Genomic DNA, 12490 nt, shown 5'->3' on the forward strand with positions numbered 1-12490 from the left:
TGCCCTTTGCGAATCGGGGTTGCTTCATCCCCTTCGTTGCGGGTTTTGCTGGTTGAATCATCACACTGGAACTTATCTTCTCGTTCATCTTGTGCTCCAACATTGTAAGCGTTGTTGGCATCATTAGCTGCCATATCTGATTTTTGCTAAGTAAAGAGTCAAGACTTGCTAGTAACAAACGAATGGATCAAAGCAACTACACAGATGTCTATACCCCACGGTGGGTGCCAAACTATTTACCTGTAAAATATTATAGTTGAATTTATAGCGTGGTTTATAGACAAACGAATTGATTTGACCCAAAATATTAAGTAAATGAGAACAAAGTAAGATTGTCAAATGAAATTAAAGAAGATAACAAGCCTAACTAAGAGCTTAGCCTTTTCTGATGACAAGAGTGAATGCAATGTCCAAGTATTAGAATTGAGCGTAATATGACAATAGATTGTAGCTTTTTGTGTGTAGAGATTTCTCGTGTCTACAATGGATGTTAATCATTCGATTTATAGCCATATTCAGGGAGACAAGATCCTCAAATCAAGCTCCTCTTGAATGAGAACAAAAACTTTATTGATGGGTGTATAATATTTGGCTATAAATGGAGATATTCTTTGTAATGATTGCCTATTGAATATACCCGAAGACAATGCTTTGACTCTTCTTACCAACTGCTCTGTCTTTGGAACTTGTTCAGCACTGATTGCACGCTTGCATCCGATGTCAGTTGTTTGCTGACTCACATCCCACATATCTTTATTTCGACGTGTCACTCCGTCATTCCCCCAGCTGTCATTAACCAAGTTTATCCAATACAGGTATGAGAAATGGTAGAGGTAGGTCAAAGAAGTCTTGGTAGAAAGTGATTAAGCGGGATATGGCGCAGCTGGAGCTTATTGAACACATGACCCTTAATAGCAGGGTGTGACGGTGAATACATATTATTATCTAATGTAAAAAGGTAAAGTTTTCATAATAAATGGTGGATTGCTCAGTCAATTTAGTCGCTTTCAAAGTGTTTGTCTAATCAGGGTGCTGGAAAAACCATGTTGGCAGGGAACTGAATTTTGTGATTTCATATTACTTACTGCTTTGCATTTATTGGTTAAAAAGGACTTTTTTTTTTAAAACTTTTTCGTAATTTTACTATCTGTGGCTGTATTGAGGAGAACAAATGAAAAAGGAAGCCGCAGTGTTTTACTGTAAATGTTGGGTCTCTACTCGAAATGCTTTTAGTTGTGGACCAGTGCTGTTGTTATCAAGAAGGGAATTTTGGCCGTTGGGTCATCGCAGGGATTAATAAGTGGCAATTGGAATACTGTTGCTATCCAAATATGGTCTTCTGGGTCTTTCTTGGGTATGTTTGGATTAATCATGGTAGTCACTTTTCATGGTAAATTAGTCCTAATTACCATGGAATTGGAATCACCGTCAGTAATTAAAGTTGTCTATTTTCTCTACTATATTGCATCTTTTGCTTTTATGACTTTCAGATATTTCTCATGTTCTAACTAAACTAGGGTCCCTCGTTTCTTCATCACTATGGTCAGCAATCCACAAGTGTCCAATTCTTGATTTGGTGAAGGAAACCACCATTTGCATCCATTAGCATCTCTCTGCTTTTCAGTTTGTTTGGCTATTTTTGGACTCCCTTTGTTTCTGTTCTCATTGAGCTCATTGGCCTGCTCTATATCTCTCTTCTGATACTCAAATTGGTGTATTGTATATCTTGCTGAGGCAATAATTCAGATCCCAATTTCCGCAAAGCTCTAATTGTTCAAGCTTTTTTGGGGGACTGTTGAGAACTTGTTCAGATTCAGTTGTGTCTGTTTCTTTTCTGCGTATAAGCTCAACTAACAAGGGTAGATGACAATAGATGAGTCAAGTAGCTCCATATGGAGTAGAGAGCAGGATAAAGCATTTGAGAATGCCTTGGCAACTTATCCTGAGGATTCTCCGGATAGGTGGGAGAAAATTGCGTCTGATGTTCCTGGGAAAACCTTAAAAGAGGTTAAGCATCACTACGACCTCTTACTAGATGATGTTAGCAGGATCGAGTCTGGCTGTGTTCCTTTACCTTGTTATAACTCTTCTTCCGACAGTTCTACAAGCCATGGTGCTGATGAAGGAATAGGAAAGAAGAGTGGGAATTCAAATGGTGAATCAAATCATGGAGGTAAGTCTACCAGGGCGGATCAGGAGCGTCGCAAAGGTATTGCATGGACAGAGGATGAACATAGGTGTGTAGCCATTTCTTTATATGTACAAGTCTTTTCTACTCTCTACATAAAAAATTCAAGCTTACATATCTTCAAAGTTTACATAGCCATTAATGTTATCCACTATTACATATTATCCCTGTGTTACCTTATGTTTATTCAAGTATATCCATATAAATGATTACAAGATGCTTCCACTTCTGTGATTAAAACGCTACACTGGAACTCTTTCACTTTAATCCCGAGCTCAAGGTTGATCAATTTGCACCGGAAATATTCAGTGTATATCTTTCTTTGCAAATGCTTCTGACATCTTCTTTGGCAAGCGTGAGCGAAGGTCCTCACTGTTTCTGTTTTGGCATCTGAACGTGGCTGCTGACCATAAGTAACTGTATTGCACCAAACAGATCTGTTGTTTTTCTCTTAAGCTTACTGTACAAAATATCTTCATGAATTTGTTGCTGAAATTCTGAATGGAGTTAACTCACAACCTCCACAACAGTTGGAAGAATTGATGGTAGTAGTTATAAATGAATATCTTTTTTATTTGAACCAATATAATATCATCTGAATTATCATGGCAATTCAAGCTTATTTTCCTTGGCAAGGCGGAATGTTCTGATACCTTTTTCACTAAATTTTCTCTAGCTGGGTTGAGTTGCTTCCCCTCGTACATAGAATATGAAAAAATGAACACCTTTTGGCTTGAGCGTATGCTTTGTTGATTTTTAGAAGTAATTTACTGTCAGACAATTGTAGATGACAGAATGTTTATCAGATATGGTGTAAAATATCAAATAATGGGTTGGTCTTAAGGGTTAACCCCAGATGGATTTCTTGGTCATCAAATATAAAATATCAAATATCAAATATTGGAAGAGTATTAGATAACAGAAAAAAAGCCTATTCTAAGTAGGTCTCTGGTTCTTGTGTCAGGTAAGATCAAAGCACAGAGAGTATATTGACTTTCATTCCTCACTTGCTTTGGTAATATTTTCTAATTTATTGTTTGTGAAGCTACGTTTTCCATAAGAAGCATGAAATAATGTTGAATGCAGGTGTCCCATTTAGCATGTTTATTTATGCTAAAGAGAAATGTGGATGCCACTTGGTTGACTTTAAATAAGAGAGAATAGGGCAGCACTGACAAATTTTGTGAGATAAGTTCATGTGGAGTGTACAGTTAGTGGCTTACAGCAAAGTTTATCTGAAGCCAGTGTAATCATGTATTTACCGGTTAAATGAGTGAATTAAGATATGATGGGTATCTATGAGTAAAACTATATTGAAGGTGAAATTATCTTAAAAGGGCCTATTTATTGTGGCTCTCGTCGTTTAGCCAGGAAGACAGATGTGCTTGAGTGCTTCCTCAGTGATTTTCTACTTTGTATGCAAAATGATTTTGTCAAAATCTGGTCAGCCTAATGATCCTATTATTGACGAACAGTAAGCTGATCATGAGCGGATGAAATACTCCTAATCTTTGCAGAATTCTAGGAAAACCCTGAAAAACAGCCCCTTTATTTCTTCGTCAATGCATACTAATGGAGGACTCATAGCTCAAACTAGTTCTATTAGGATATGTAGTCTCAAGATATTAATAGTAACCTTCCACACTCCCACAACTTTGAGATCAAAGGGTTCGAGTAACCAATGAAGCAAAGCGGTAGAGGGCCTATTGACTCCTCGGAAGGGGTGTTTGCCATATCAAAAAGAAAAGGATACAACCTTGTGATCTGTCCTTCTATCTGTTCCTTTGCTTCTAAACCTCCCAAATGAGCGACACTATTGTAATTGCATTGGCTAACATGTGCCATTGAAGTGAGCTTGTACGGGAATTACTTATCCTCTTAAGTGCATGTAGGAAAGAGATTGGTGGCGTTTGCTTCAGATATTTGAAAAAGAATTTCAACAAAAATAATTCAATTTTTGCAATAACTGCTGTTCAACCAAAACATCAAGAAAGAAAAGTTCTTCAGCTTTTCCAGAAACAGCAAAGTTTTTATTTCTTGGCATTTGGTTGAAAAGAAGCTTCCGCAAAAGTTGATATTTTTTTGCAAACCAAGTGTTTTAAATTTTTGGCGCAAACACCACCTTACTCTTTTCTTGCTCTCCAGTTCTAATTGGTTTAAGTTATTCATAATTTAATTAATCTGTGTGTCTCACTTGAGTGTTCTCAGTTGCTGCTTTTTGTCCATCTTTAAAGCATTTATTGTACTTGTCCATGTTTTATAGCGTATCCCATGTATCAGAAGTATTGCTCTATCTCTTGCCTAAGTCCTGCAGAACTCCGCATTTTGTGTCTGCTCAACCCCCCAACCTCTAGCAGCGAATAATCTAGTCATAGTACCTTCTAATTTCTTTCTTGATGAATACAAATAAAAATTTGAACCTTCTAAAAATTCTCATCCTTTATCAAGAGAGATGAAATATAATGTATGACTTCTCTTTAAACCCCTGTTTAGACAGAACTTCGACCAATTTCTGGTGACAAGTACAATGAGTTTCATATTAATTGTTCAATGACTTAAGCCTAGTGTATGGCGACATGAAACGTGATTGAATAGAACCAGTACACTTTGAAGATGAAGGAAAAGAGAACATCTTTTGTTGCTGGAAACTCATAAAAGCTGATTGAGATATTTAGGCAAGAGGTATTTCGACAAGGCTCGCTGATACAAATGTATGAGAGAAACAAGAACTTCATTGGGAAGTTATGACTTTGTCCACACATGCTATAGCAGGTATGTCAGAACTTTCACCTGGCTTAAAGGGGGCTGTGGAGAGATATGTTGGAGATGGAAAAAGTCATGCTAGATGGATTAATATTTTGTGCTCCAGACTTTAGCAATTGGGAAAATAAATCTAACAATGGGAGTTTCATCACTTTCCTTTATTTAGTAGGCGCTAGTTCTCTTCATTTGACAGCATTGCATCAAGATGGATCCAGTAAACCATTACAAAGGTGAAGGTGAAGAGGAATTGCTGCAAAATAGAGATGTTTCCTGATAGAACTTTATGGGAAAAAAAGAAGTTTATTGATAGAGGAGGAGTCCTTGAATACAAGAAGGAATTTCCTTAGTAATTCCTTGGGTGGCTTCTTTTGAGCCGAGGTAACAAAATTCCAGAATGCTCGAAAATCAAGAAGTGGGCCAAACAACCCTTTTTCTTTGATGCTTATGGAATGTAAGAAATATAAGATTGTCTCAAAATAGTGAGAATGATGTAGAAAGTACTGTAGATCTTTTTCGTGTATTTATATTTTTGGTATAAAGATAGAATACCATGGTGTATTGTAGTTAAATACACAACTTGTACATACCTTTGACACTTGACTTGTGTTCAGTAATGAAAATTTTGACTTAAAAATAGAAGGGCAGAAGCATGAAAAAATTTGACACATCCAAATCTCTAACACGAACGACACATGTCTGAATTTGAGTTTCCATCAAGAGAGGAAACTGAGGATTGGTAGGAAAGTGGTATTTTAGACGGGGAATACTCATGCTACATTGGTGGTTATCGGTCATTGGATGCCCCAGAGAAGATGTGAAACCTGAGTACACTTGGATTAGGCTTCTAGGGCTATAATTACATCTTTGGTCGAAAAAGGTTTATCGAGCAATCAATGATTTTTGCGGTGATTTTATTAAATTAAGCAATGCACCAAATAATGTCATTTCAGGTAGGATTGAATTCGTGTGAAATATCTCAGGTCGGATCAAATTTGTGTGAAATGGAGGGACAACCACATTTATGCTTGTCTGAAATTGGAAATTGGGATGGTATAAGGTAGAATCTACTCCCTATGTGTGCTTGGGTTGCAGAAGATGTCAAGGTGATTGGAAAATTAGAGAGCTAGGAATTTGATAGTATGAAATGAGAGCTCTTTTGTTATGTGGGTTAGGAGACACATGTTCGATCTTTACATGGTTCAAAATTTAAATCGCTCGACAAATTTTCAAAGGATGACGTGGAGGATTCAAGGGGTGCAATGTATCCGGTAAAAGAGGACGAGACCCAAATCCAATTGCACACCGCTAGACCGTCTTTGTCTAGTCCAGTTCAGATCTCGTTGAATGGAAAAAACAGTTGGCGAGCAAAGTGCATATATTGGGGTAACTCGATATGCTTTTTAATGAAACTACGGCCCACTTTGGCTATTCTTTTGTTCCTGAATCTAGTAGGTGTAGACATTGAGGCCTTTGAAAAAATGGTTAAGAAGCTCGATTTCTCGAAGTTACAAGTAGTTTATAATGTAGCCTTTTCTAAAGAGGCCCGCCCAAATGATTTGACAAAGGAGAAAGAACTGAAGTTGGTTCCGACTAACATTTTAGAGATTGCAGCCATACAAGAGGTGACTGTTTTGGAATGAGGTGATGATTCCTTAGAACACATCCCTAAAGAATACCTCTTGCCTTGGATGGAGGAAGAATGGTATAATGCCAACAACAACAACAAACCCTGTATAATCCCACATGTGGGGTCTGGGGAGGGTAGTGTGTACACAAAACTTACTCCTGTCTTTAAGAAGCCAGAGAGGCCGTTTCCGGTAGACCCTCGGCTCAGGAAAGATAAAAGAAAGCAGCAACAACAAGCAAACCAATTAGAAAACCGAAGCTAAAATATAAGACTAACACCAAGTAGTGCAATCAGAAAACCGAAGCGAAAGAAACAACAAGTGATAACAGAAATCTAAGAATAGGAAAATGCAAGCGAATAGTGTAATCCATCTTCACCAAATGTAAAGCAAAGGTATCATATTATTAGATGAAGAAAACGTAACGATGCTAAGCAGACGACTGGGGGCTCAATTCCCATGTTTCGAGGTGAAGCTCTGCTACTATTCCAACAAATTGAAAGAACAAAAGGGAGAAAGCAATAATATCATTGAAAGCCCGTGTAACAACAAGAAGTGGATGAGAGAATTAGAAACATTTGAATTTCATATTAACCACAGAGATGGGAAAAGATGGAAGGGTAAAAACAATAAGGATAACAATCACCAAAGATAAATGTTAGTTAAAAAGAATTAGTTGCAATATAGGGGGGTCGAATCTAAGTTTTGGTCCATGAAGGGAGAGCAGACTTTCTTTGTTTCCGGAGAAAAAACATTGGAGTATGGACATATGACTTGGTATGGCTTTCATGGGCAACTAGGTGAGTTGATTAAGCTGTCATCAACTCAGGAGGAGGTAGTGGTGGCCTTGTTATCCTTTGGGTTATTGTAGTGATGTAGAAAAGTAGTTTATAGAGAGAACCTTTGTGAATAAGGGATCTAACGTGTTTCTTCAATCACCAACAGGAAAAAGTTCAAACATATTCCTGCAACTAATTATTTCGCCACTGATGACCATTTTAACATAGAAATTGTTCAAAGAACCTTGTAAAATGTATGTCTAGCTTGTAAGAAACATTTGTGGTGTTCCACTATATAAAGTGCTTAATTATCTGTTTATTTGTTTAATAGATATAGATTTTCATCTAAGACAGAAATAGAAAACACTCTATTGTCTTTGCACTCCATAAATATTCCCAATTCAAGCCACCTGCACTATGCCCGAAGAATGGAGATGGAGTACGATGGCCCCGTTGTATAAGAATAAGGGTGATATCCAAAGTTGCAACAACTACCGGGAAATCAAGTTACTAAGCCACACTATGAAAGTTTAGGAGAGGGTGGTAAAGCTAAGGTTGATGAGGATTGTGACTATTTCTGAAAACCAGTTCGGATTTATGCCGAGAAGTTCGACTACGAAAGCTATTCATCTTGTTAGGAGGCTGATAGATCAGTATAGGAAGAGAGAGAGATTTACATATGATGTTCATCAACTTAGAGAAGCTTACGATAAAGTGCCAAGGGAGGTTATGTGAAAATGTTTGGAGGCTAGAGGTATTCTTGTTGCATACATTAGGGCTATTAAGGACATGTATGATGGAGCTAGGACTCGAGTGAGGACAGTGGGAAGGGACTCGGAACACTTCCTAGTTATGATGGGGTTGCACCAGGGGTCAGCCCTCAGCCCATTTCTATTTGCCTTGGGGATCGATGCATTAACGCACCACATTCAAGAGGAGGTGCCGTGGTGCATATTATTTGCATATGACATTGTACTGATTGACGAGACGCGAGGCAGTGTTAATGAGAGGTTAGAGGTTTGGAGGAAGACCCTGGAGTCTAAAGGTTTCATGTTGAGCAGGACCAAGATAGAGTACTCGGAGTGCAAGTTCAGCCGTGCGACTTAAGCAGTGGACGAAGACGTGAGACTTGATTCTCAAGTCATCCCTAGGAGAAAATTTTAAATACCTTGGGTCAGTTATACAAGGGAATGGAGAGATCGACGAGGATGCTACATATCGTATTGCGGCGGAATGGATGAAATGGAGGCTCACTTCCGGTGTTTTGTGTGATAAGAATGTGCCACCAAAACTTAAAAGATAAGTTCTATAGAGCAGTGGTCAGACCCACTATGTTGTATGGGGCGAAGTGTTGGCCAGTCAAAAACTCCCACATCCAAAAGATGAAGGTGACTGAAACAAGGATGTTAAGATGGATGTGCGGGCATGCCTGATTAGATAAAATTAGAAATGAAGTTATTCGGGATAATGTTGGTGTGGCCCCTATGGAGGACAAGATGCGGGAGGCGAGATTTAGATGGTTCGGGCATGTGAAGAGGAGGCATAGATGCACCGATGAAGATGTGTGCGAGGTTGGCCCTAGAGGGCCCAAAGAGAGGTAGAGGCAGGCCGAAAAGTATTGGGGAGAGGTGATTAGGCAAGATATGACTTTGCTCCAGCTTACTGAGGGCATGACCATGGATAGGAAGGTATGGAGGTTGAGAATAAAGGTAAAAGGTTAGGTAGCCGAGCCTGTCCGTGTCTGTAACAGTAACTTTAGTACTTGACTTAGTGTCATTTGAGTATTCTCGTATTCCTTGACTTCTGTTATTATTTGTTGCTTTCGTTTCGGCTTTCTGATTGCAGTACCTAGTGTTTGTTTTGTATCTTTGCTTCGGTTTTCTGATTGGTGTACTTGTTGTTGCCCTTCCTTTTACCATTCCTAAGCCGAGGGTCTACCGGAAACAACCTCTCTACCTTCTTAAAGGTAAGGGTAAGGTCTGCGCACACACTACCCTCCCAGACCACACTTGTGGAATTACAGTGATTTTATTGTTGTTGTTGTTGTTCTAGCCACCTGCACTAACATTAGTATCTATGCAGAAGAGAGTAAGTATTTTTTATGATCATATTACCACTAGTTATTATATAATGTATAGACTTGGTTCTCAAAGACGAGAGATGATTTTGCCTACTTAGATTAACGAGAGATGATTTTGCCTACTTAAGTAGATTATCTGTTATTTTGATGTTCCTGTTGGTAATGTGATACATAAGTGGCGTTTGTTTTCTCAGTGGTCTGAGCTTATATTGTATTATGTAGTTGCAATCCACAAAATTGTTCCTATTTCAAAAGATATTATAGTATACGATTGTATCTCCTCTGGGAGATAGTTCCAGTTTATCAAGCCAATACTTTGTCAGGTCTCTTTTTAGTCCGATTCCTGACTCTTAACTGCCTGAAACTTGATCTTGTTTGTGCAATCAGAAAATTCAGAATCGTTGGTTGCAAGGATCAAGTATGATGTGATCATTAGGTTTAGCCTCTTTTCTCTCAACTAATATGACTTATTTGATCCAGATTATTAGGTTAGGGTTGCTTTAAGAAGATAATTGAACTGAATTGACCGGAGCCAAACCAGTTTGAAAATGAAATATATTCTAATCAATCAATTGCTAAGTTTGGTGCAGTTGTTCCAGCTCGGCCAGGGTTAGTTTATTACTCTCGCAACTGAACTCCAACCTATAAGTATGTTGACCTATTAATCTGGCTTTATATTTTTTTAACTTTGATCTCAGTCTTCATCTTCCTTTGTTTTTGCCTTGTTATCTGGAATAACATGAAAAAGTTGTACTGGATAGATCTATGCAATAACAGGACGAGAAGTGTATTTGATAGAACTAATCGAAAAGAATTCTGGAAAACAAACAAACAAAACAACACATACAGCAAAATCCCACATGTGGGGTTTGGGGAAGGTAATGTGTACGCAGTCCTTTACCCCTACCTTGAGAAAGTAGAAAAGTTATTTCTGGTAGACGTCAGAAAAAATACAAAAGTAAAATGGATAAAAGGCTCAAGAAAGGTAAAAGCAGGAAATAACAATAAGCAGCGTTACCAGCAAGGCAATCAGAAAACCGAAGTGCAAGAATCAACCGATAATAACAGGAATCTGAGAACAAGAATACAAGACTAGCACTAAATAGTGCACTAGAACTGCTGGTATGAAGAAGACGCTCGGCTATCTAACCTTCTATTCTAATTCTCGACCTTCACATCTTCCTATAAAGGGTCATGTTCTCTGTGAGCTGGAGCATCACCATGTATTGCCTAATCACCTCTCCCCAATACTTCTTCGATCTACCCCTACCTCTCCTTAGGCCCTTGACGACCAACCTCTCACACCTTTTTACTGGGGCATCGACACCTCTTCTCTTCACATGCTCGAACCATCTAAGTCTCGCTTCCCACATCTTGTCCTTCACCGGAGCCACTCCCACCTTGTCTTAAATAACTTGATTCCTAATCTTATCCAGCCTGGTGTGCCCGCACATCCATCTCAACATCCTCATTCTGCCACTTTCATCTTCTAGACATGGGAGTTCTTGACTGGAAGTGAAAATATATATTCTCAATGATATTTTTGCTTTTTGAGAACCACTGAACAAAATTTCAATTTTTATGTCAATCTATATCCTTTCCTAGTTTACCTGAAAAATACATTCTTTCATGCGATGCTTGGTGAGCTTTCTTGTGTGCAATGTGCTCTATGACAAAGTTGAAAAGTGGTGCATTAATCTGAAAGGCTATGTTTTCTTTCTTGTCTTTTTTTACTGCTGTGCTATTTGTGTCTGTTGAAGCTAACTCTTGTGTTTGAAGCAGAAGTAGCAATTGATCTCATAATTGCCTTTATCTTCATGGTTCTGAAAACAGATTGTTCCTTCTTGGTTTGGACAAATACGGGAAAGGTGATTGGCGAAGTATTTCACGAAATTTTGTTGTGACGCGTACTCCTACACAAGTGGCCAGTCATGCTCAAAAATACTTCATACGTTTAAATTCTATGAATAGGGACAGGAGACGGTCAAGCATACATGACATTACCAGTGTTAACACTGGAGAAGTTTCAGTGCCTCAAGGTCCGATTACTGGCCAATCAAATGGTTCTGCTGCAGGAAGTTCTAGCAAACAACCAACACCTGCATCAGCTGCTCCTCCTGGCGTTGGTATATATGGAGCAACAAGCATTGGACAACCAATAGGAGGACCCTTTGTTTCTGCAGTTGGCACGCCAGTGAATCTTCCACCATCAACACATATGGCATATGGTGTCCGGCCTCCACATCCTGGGGCAGTTGTTCCTGGTGCTCCAATGACGTATCCAATGCCACATACAATGCATAGGTAATACAAGTGTTTAGTTATGAAATTGTACAAAGTAAGACGGTAGAGGCTTGTGCTTTCTAAGTCGTAATGCAATCTTCTCACTTAGCAGTAATATTATTTTGTCAATTTATGTTATAGAAGAACAATAAAGCATTAGGCAAGACTCCATGCATCTATGTGTGTGATTTAGGCTACCTAGATATAGGTTAGTGATCTTCTTTCTCATGAAGAGGTAACTGAAAGTAAGGGTGAGCTCTTCTATGGGGAAACTTTTAGTGAACTGTTGATATGTCCCTTGTTGGGAAGTCCCATTTCATGTTATACTTTGCCATATCGTATGAGAGAACTTATCGTCGTTTTCAGCATGCTTCCATATATACGACTCTTCGTTTATTGTATAAACTAGTAAATTTATCCGTGCAAAAAAGGCCTCTTTTAATTTAGTATATCTATTTTTGTTCCTTTAAAAAGATAATCGAAACAGAACAAATTATAACTTCAACCAAAGGCCTTTTATAAAGCTTAAGTAACTTCAACCAAAGGCCTTTTATAAAGCTTAAGTTTTCAGATACTAAACCAAAAGTCACATAAGAATATCATCTATATTTTTGTTTTAAGCAAATAAGTGAGCAACACCATTCTCATCTTCTTAATTTCTCGAACCCCTATTTTTTCACCCCTAATGGCGATATGCCTTTCTCCATCATTTGTTGTTGCATTTTCTTTACGATATCGTTCTCATTCAATAAGACATTATATAAGAGAAGGA

At 38.3% G+C, this 12490-nt stretch overlaps 1 protein-coding gene across 1 annotated transcript; it reads left to right on the forward strand.

Annotated features, from left to right (window-relative positions):
• Positions 1 to 1570: 1570 nt before the first annotated feature.
• LOC104221389 (transcription factor SRM1) lies at positions 1571 to 12083 on the forward strand. The gene is made up of 2 exons (XM_009772454.2): positions 1571 to 2237; positions 11269 to 12083. Exons 1-2 carry the CDS (start codon positions 1864 to 1866, stop codon positions 11741 to 11743), a joined length of 849 nt encoding a protein of 282 aa, XP_009770756.1. The 5' UTR covers positions 1571 to 1863; the 3' UTR covers positions 11744 to 12083.
• The last annotated feature ends 407 nt before the right edge of the window (positions 12084 to 12490 follow it).

This window comes from Nicotiana sylvestris, chromosome 4 (assembly GCF_000393655.2).
Source record: "Nicotiana sylvestris chromosome 4, ASM39365v2, whole genome shotgun sequence".
Lineage (NCBI taxonomy): Eukaryota > Viridiplantae > Streptophyta > Magnoliopsida > Solanales > Solanaceae > Nicotiana > Nicotiana sylvestris.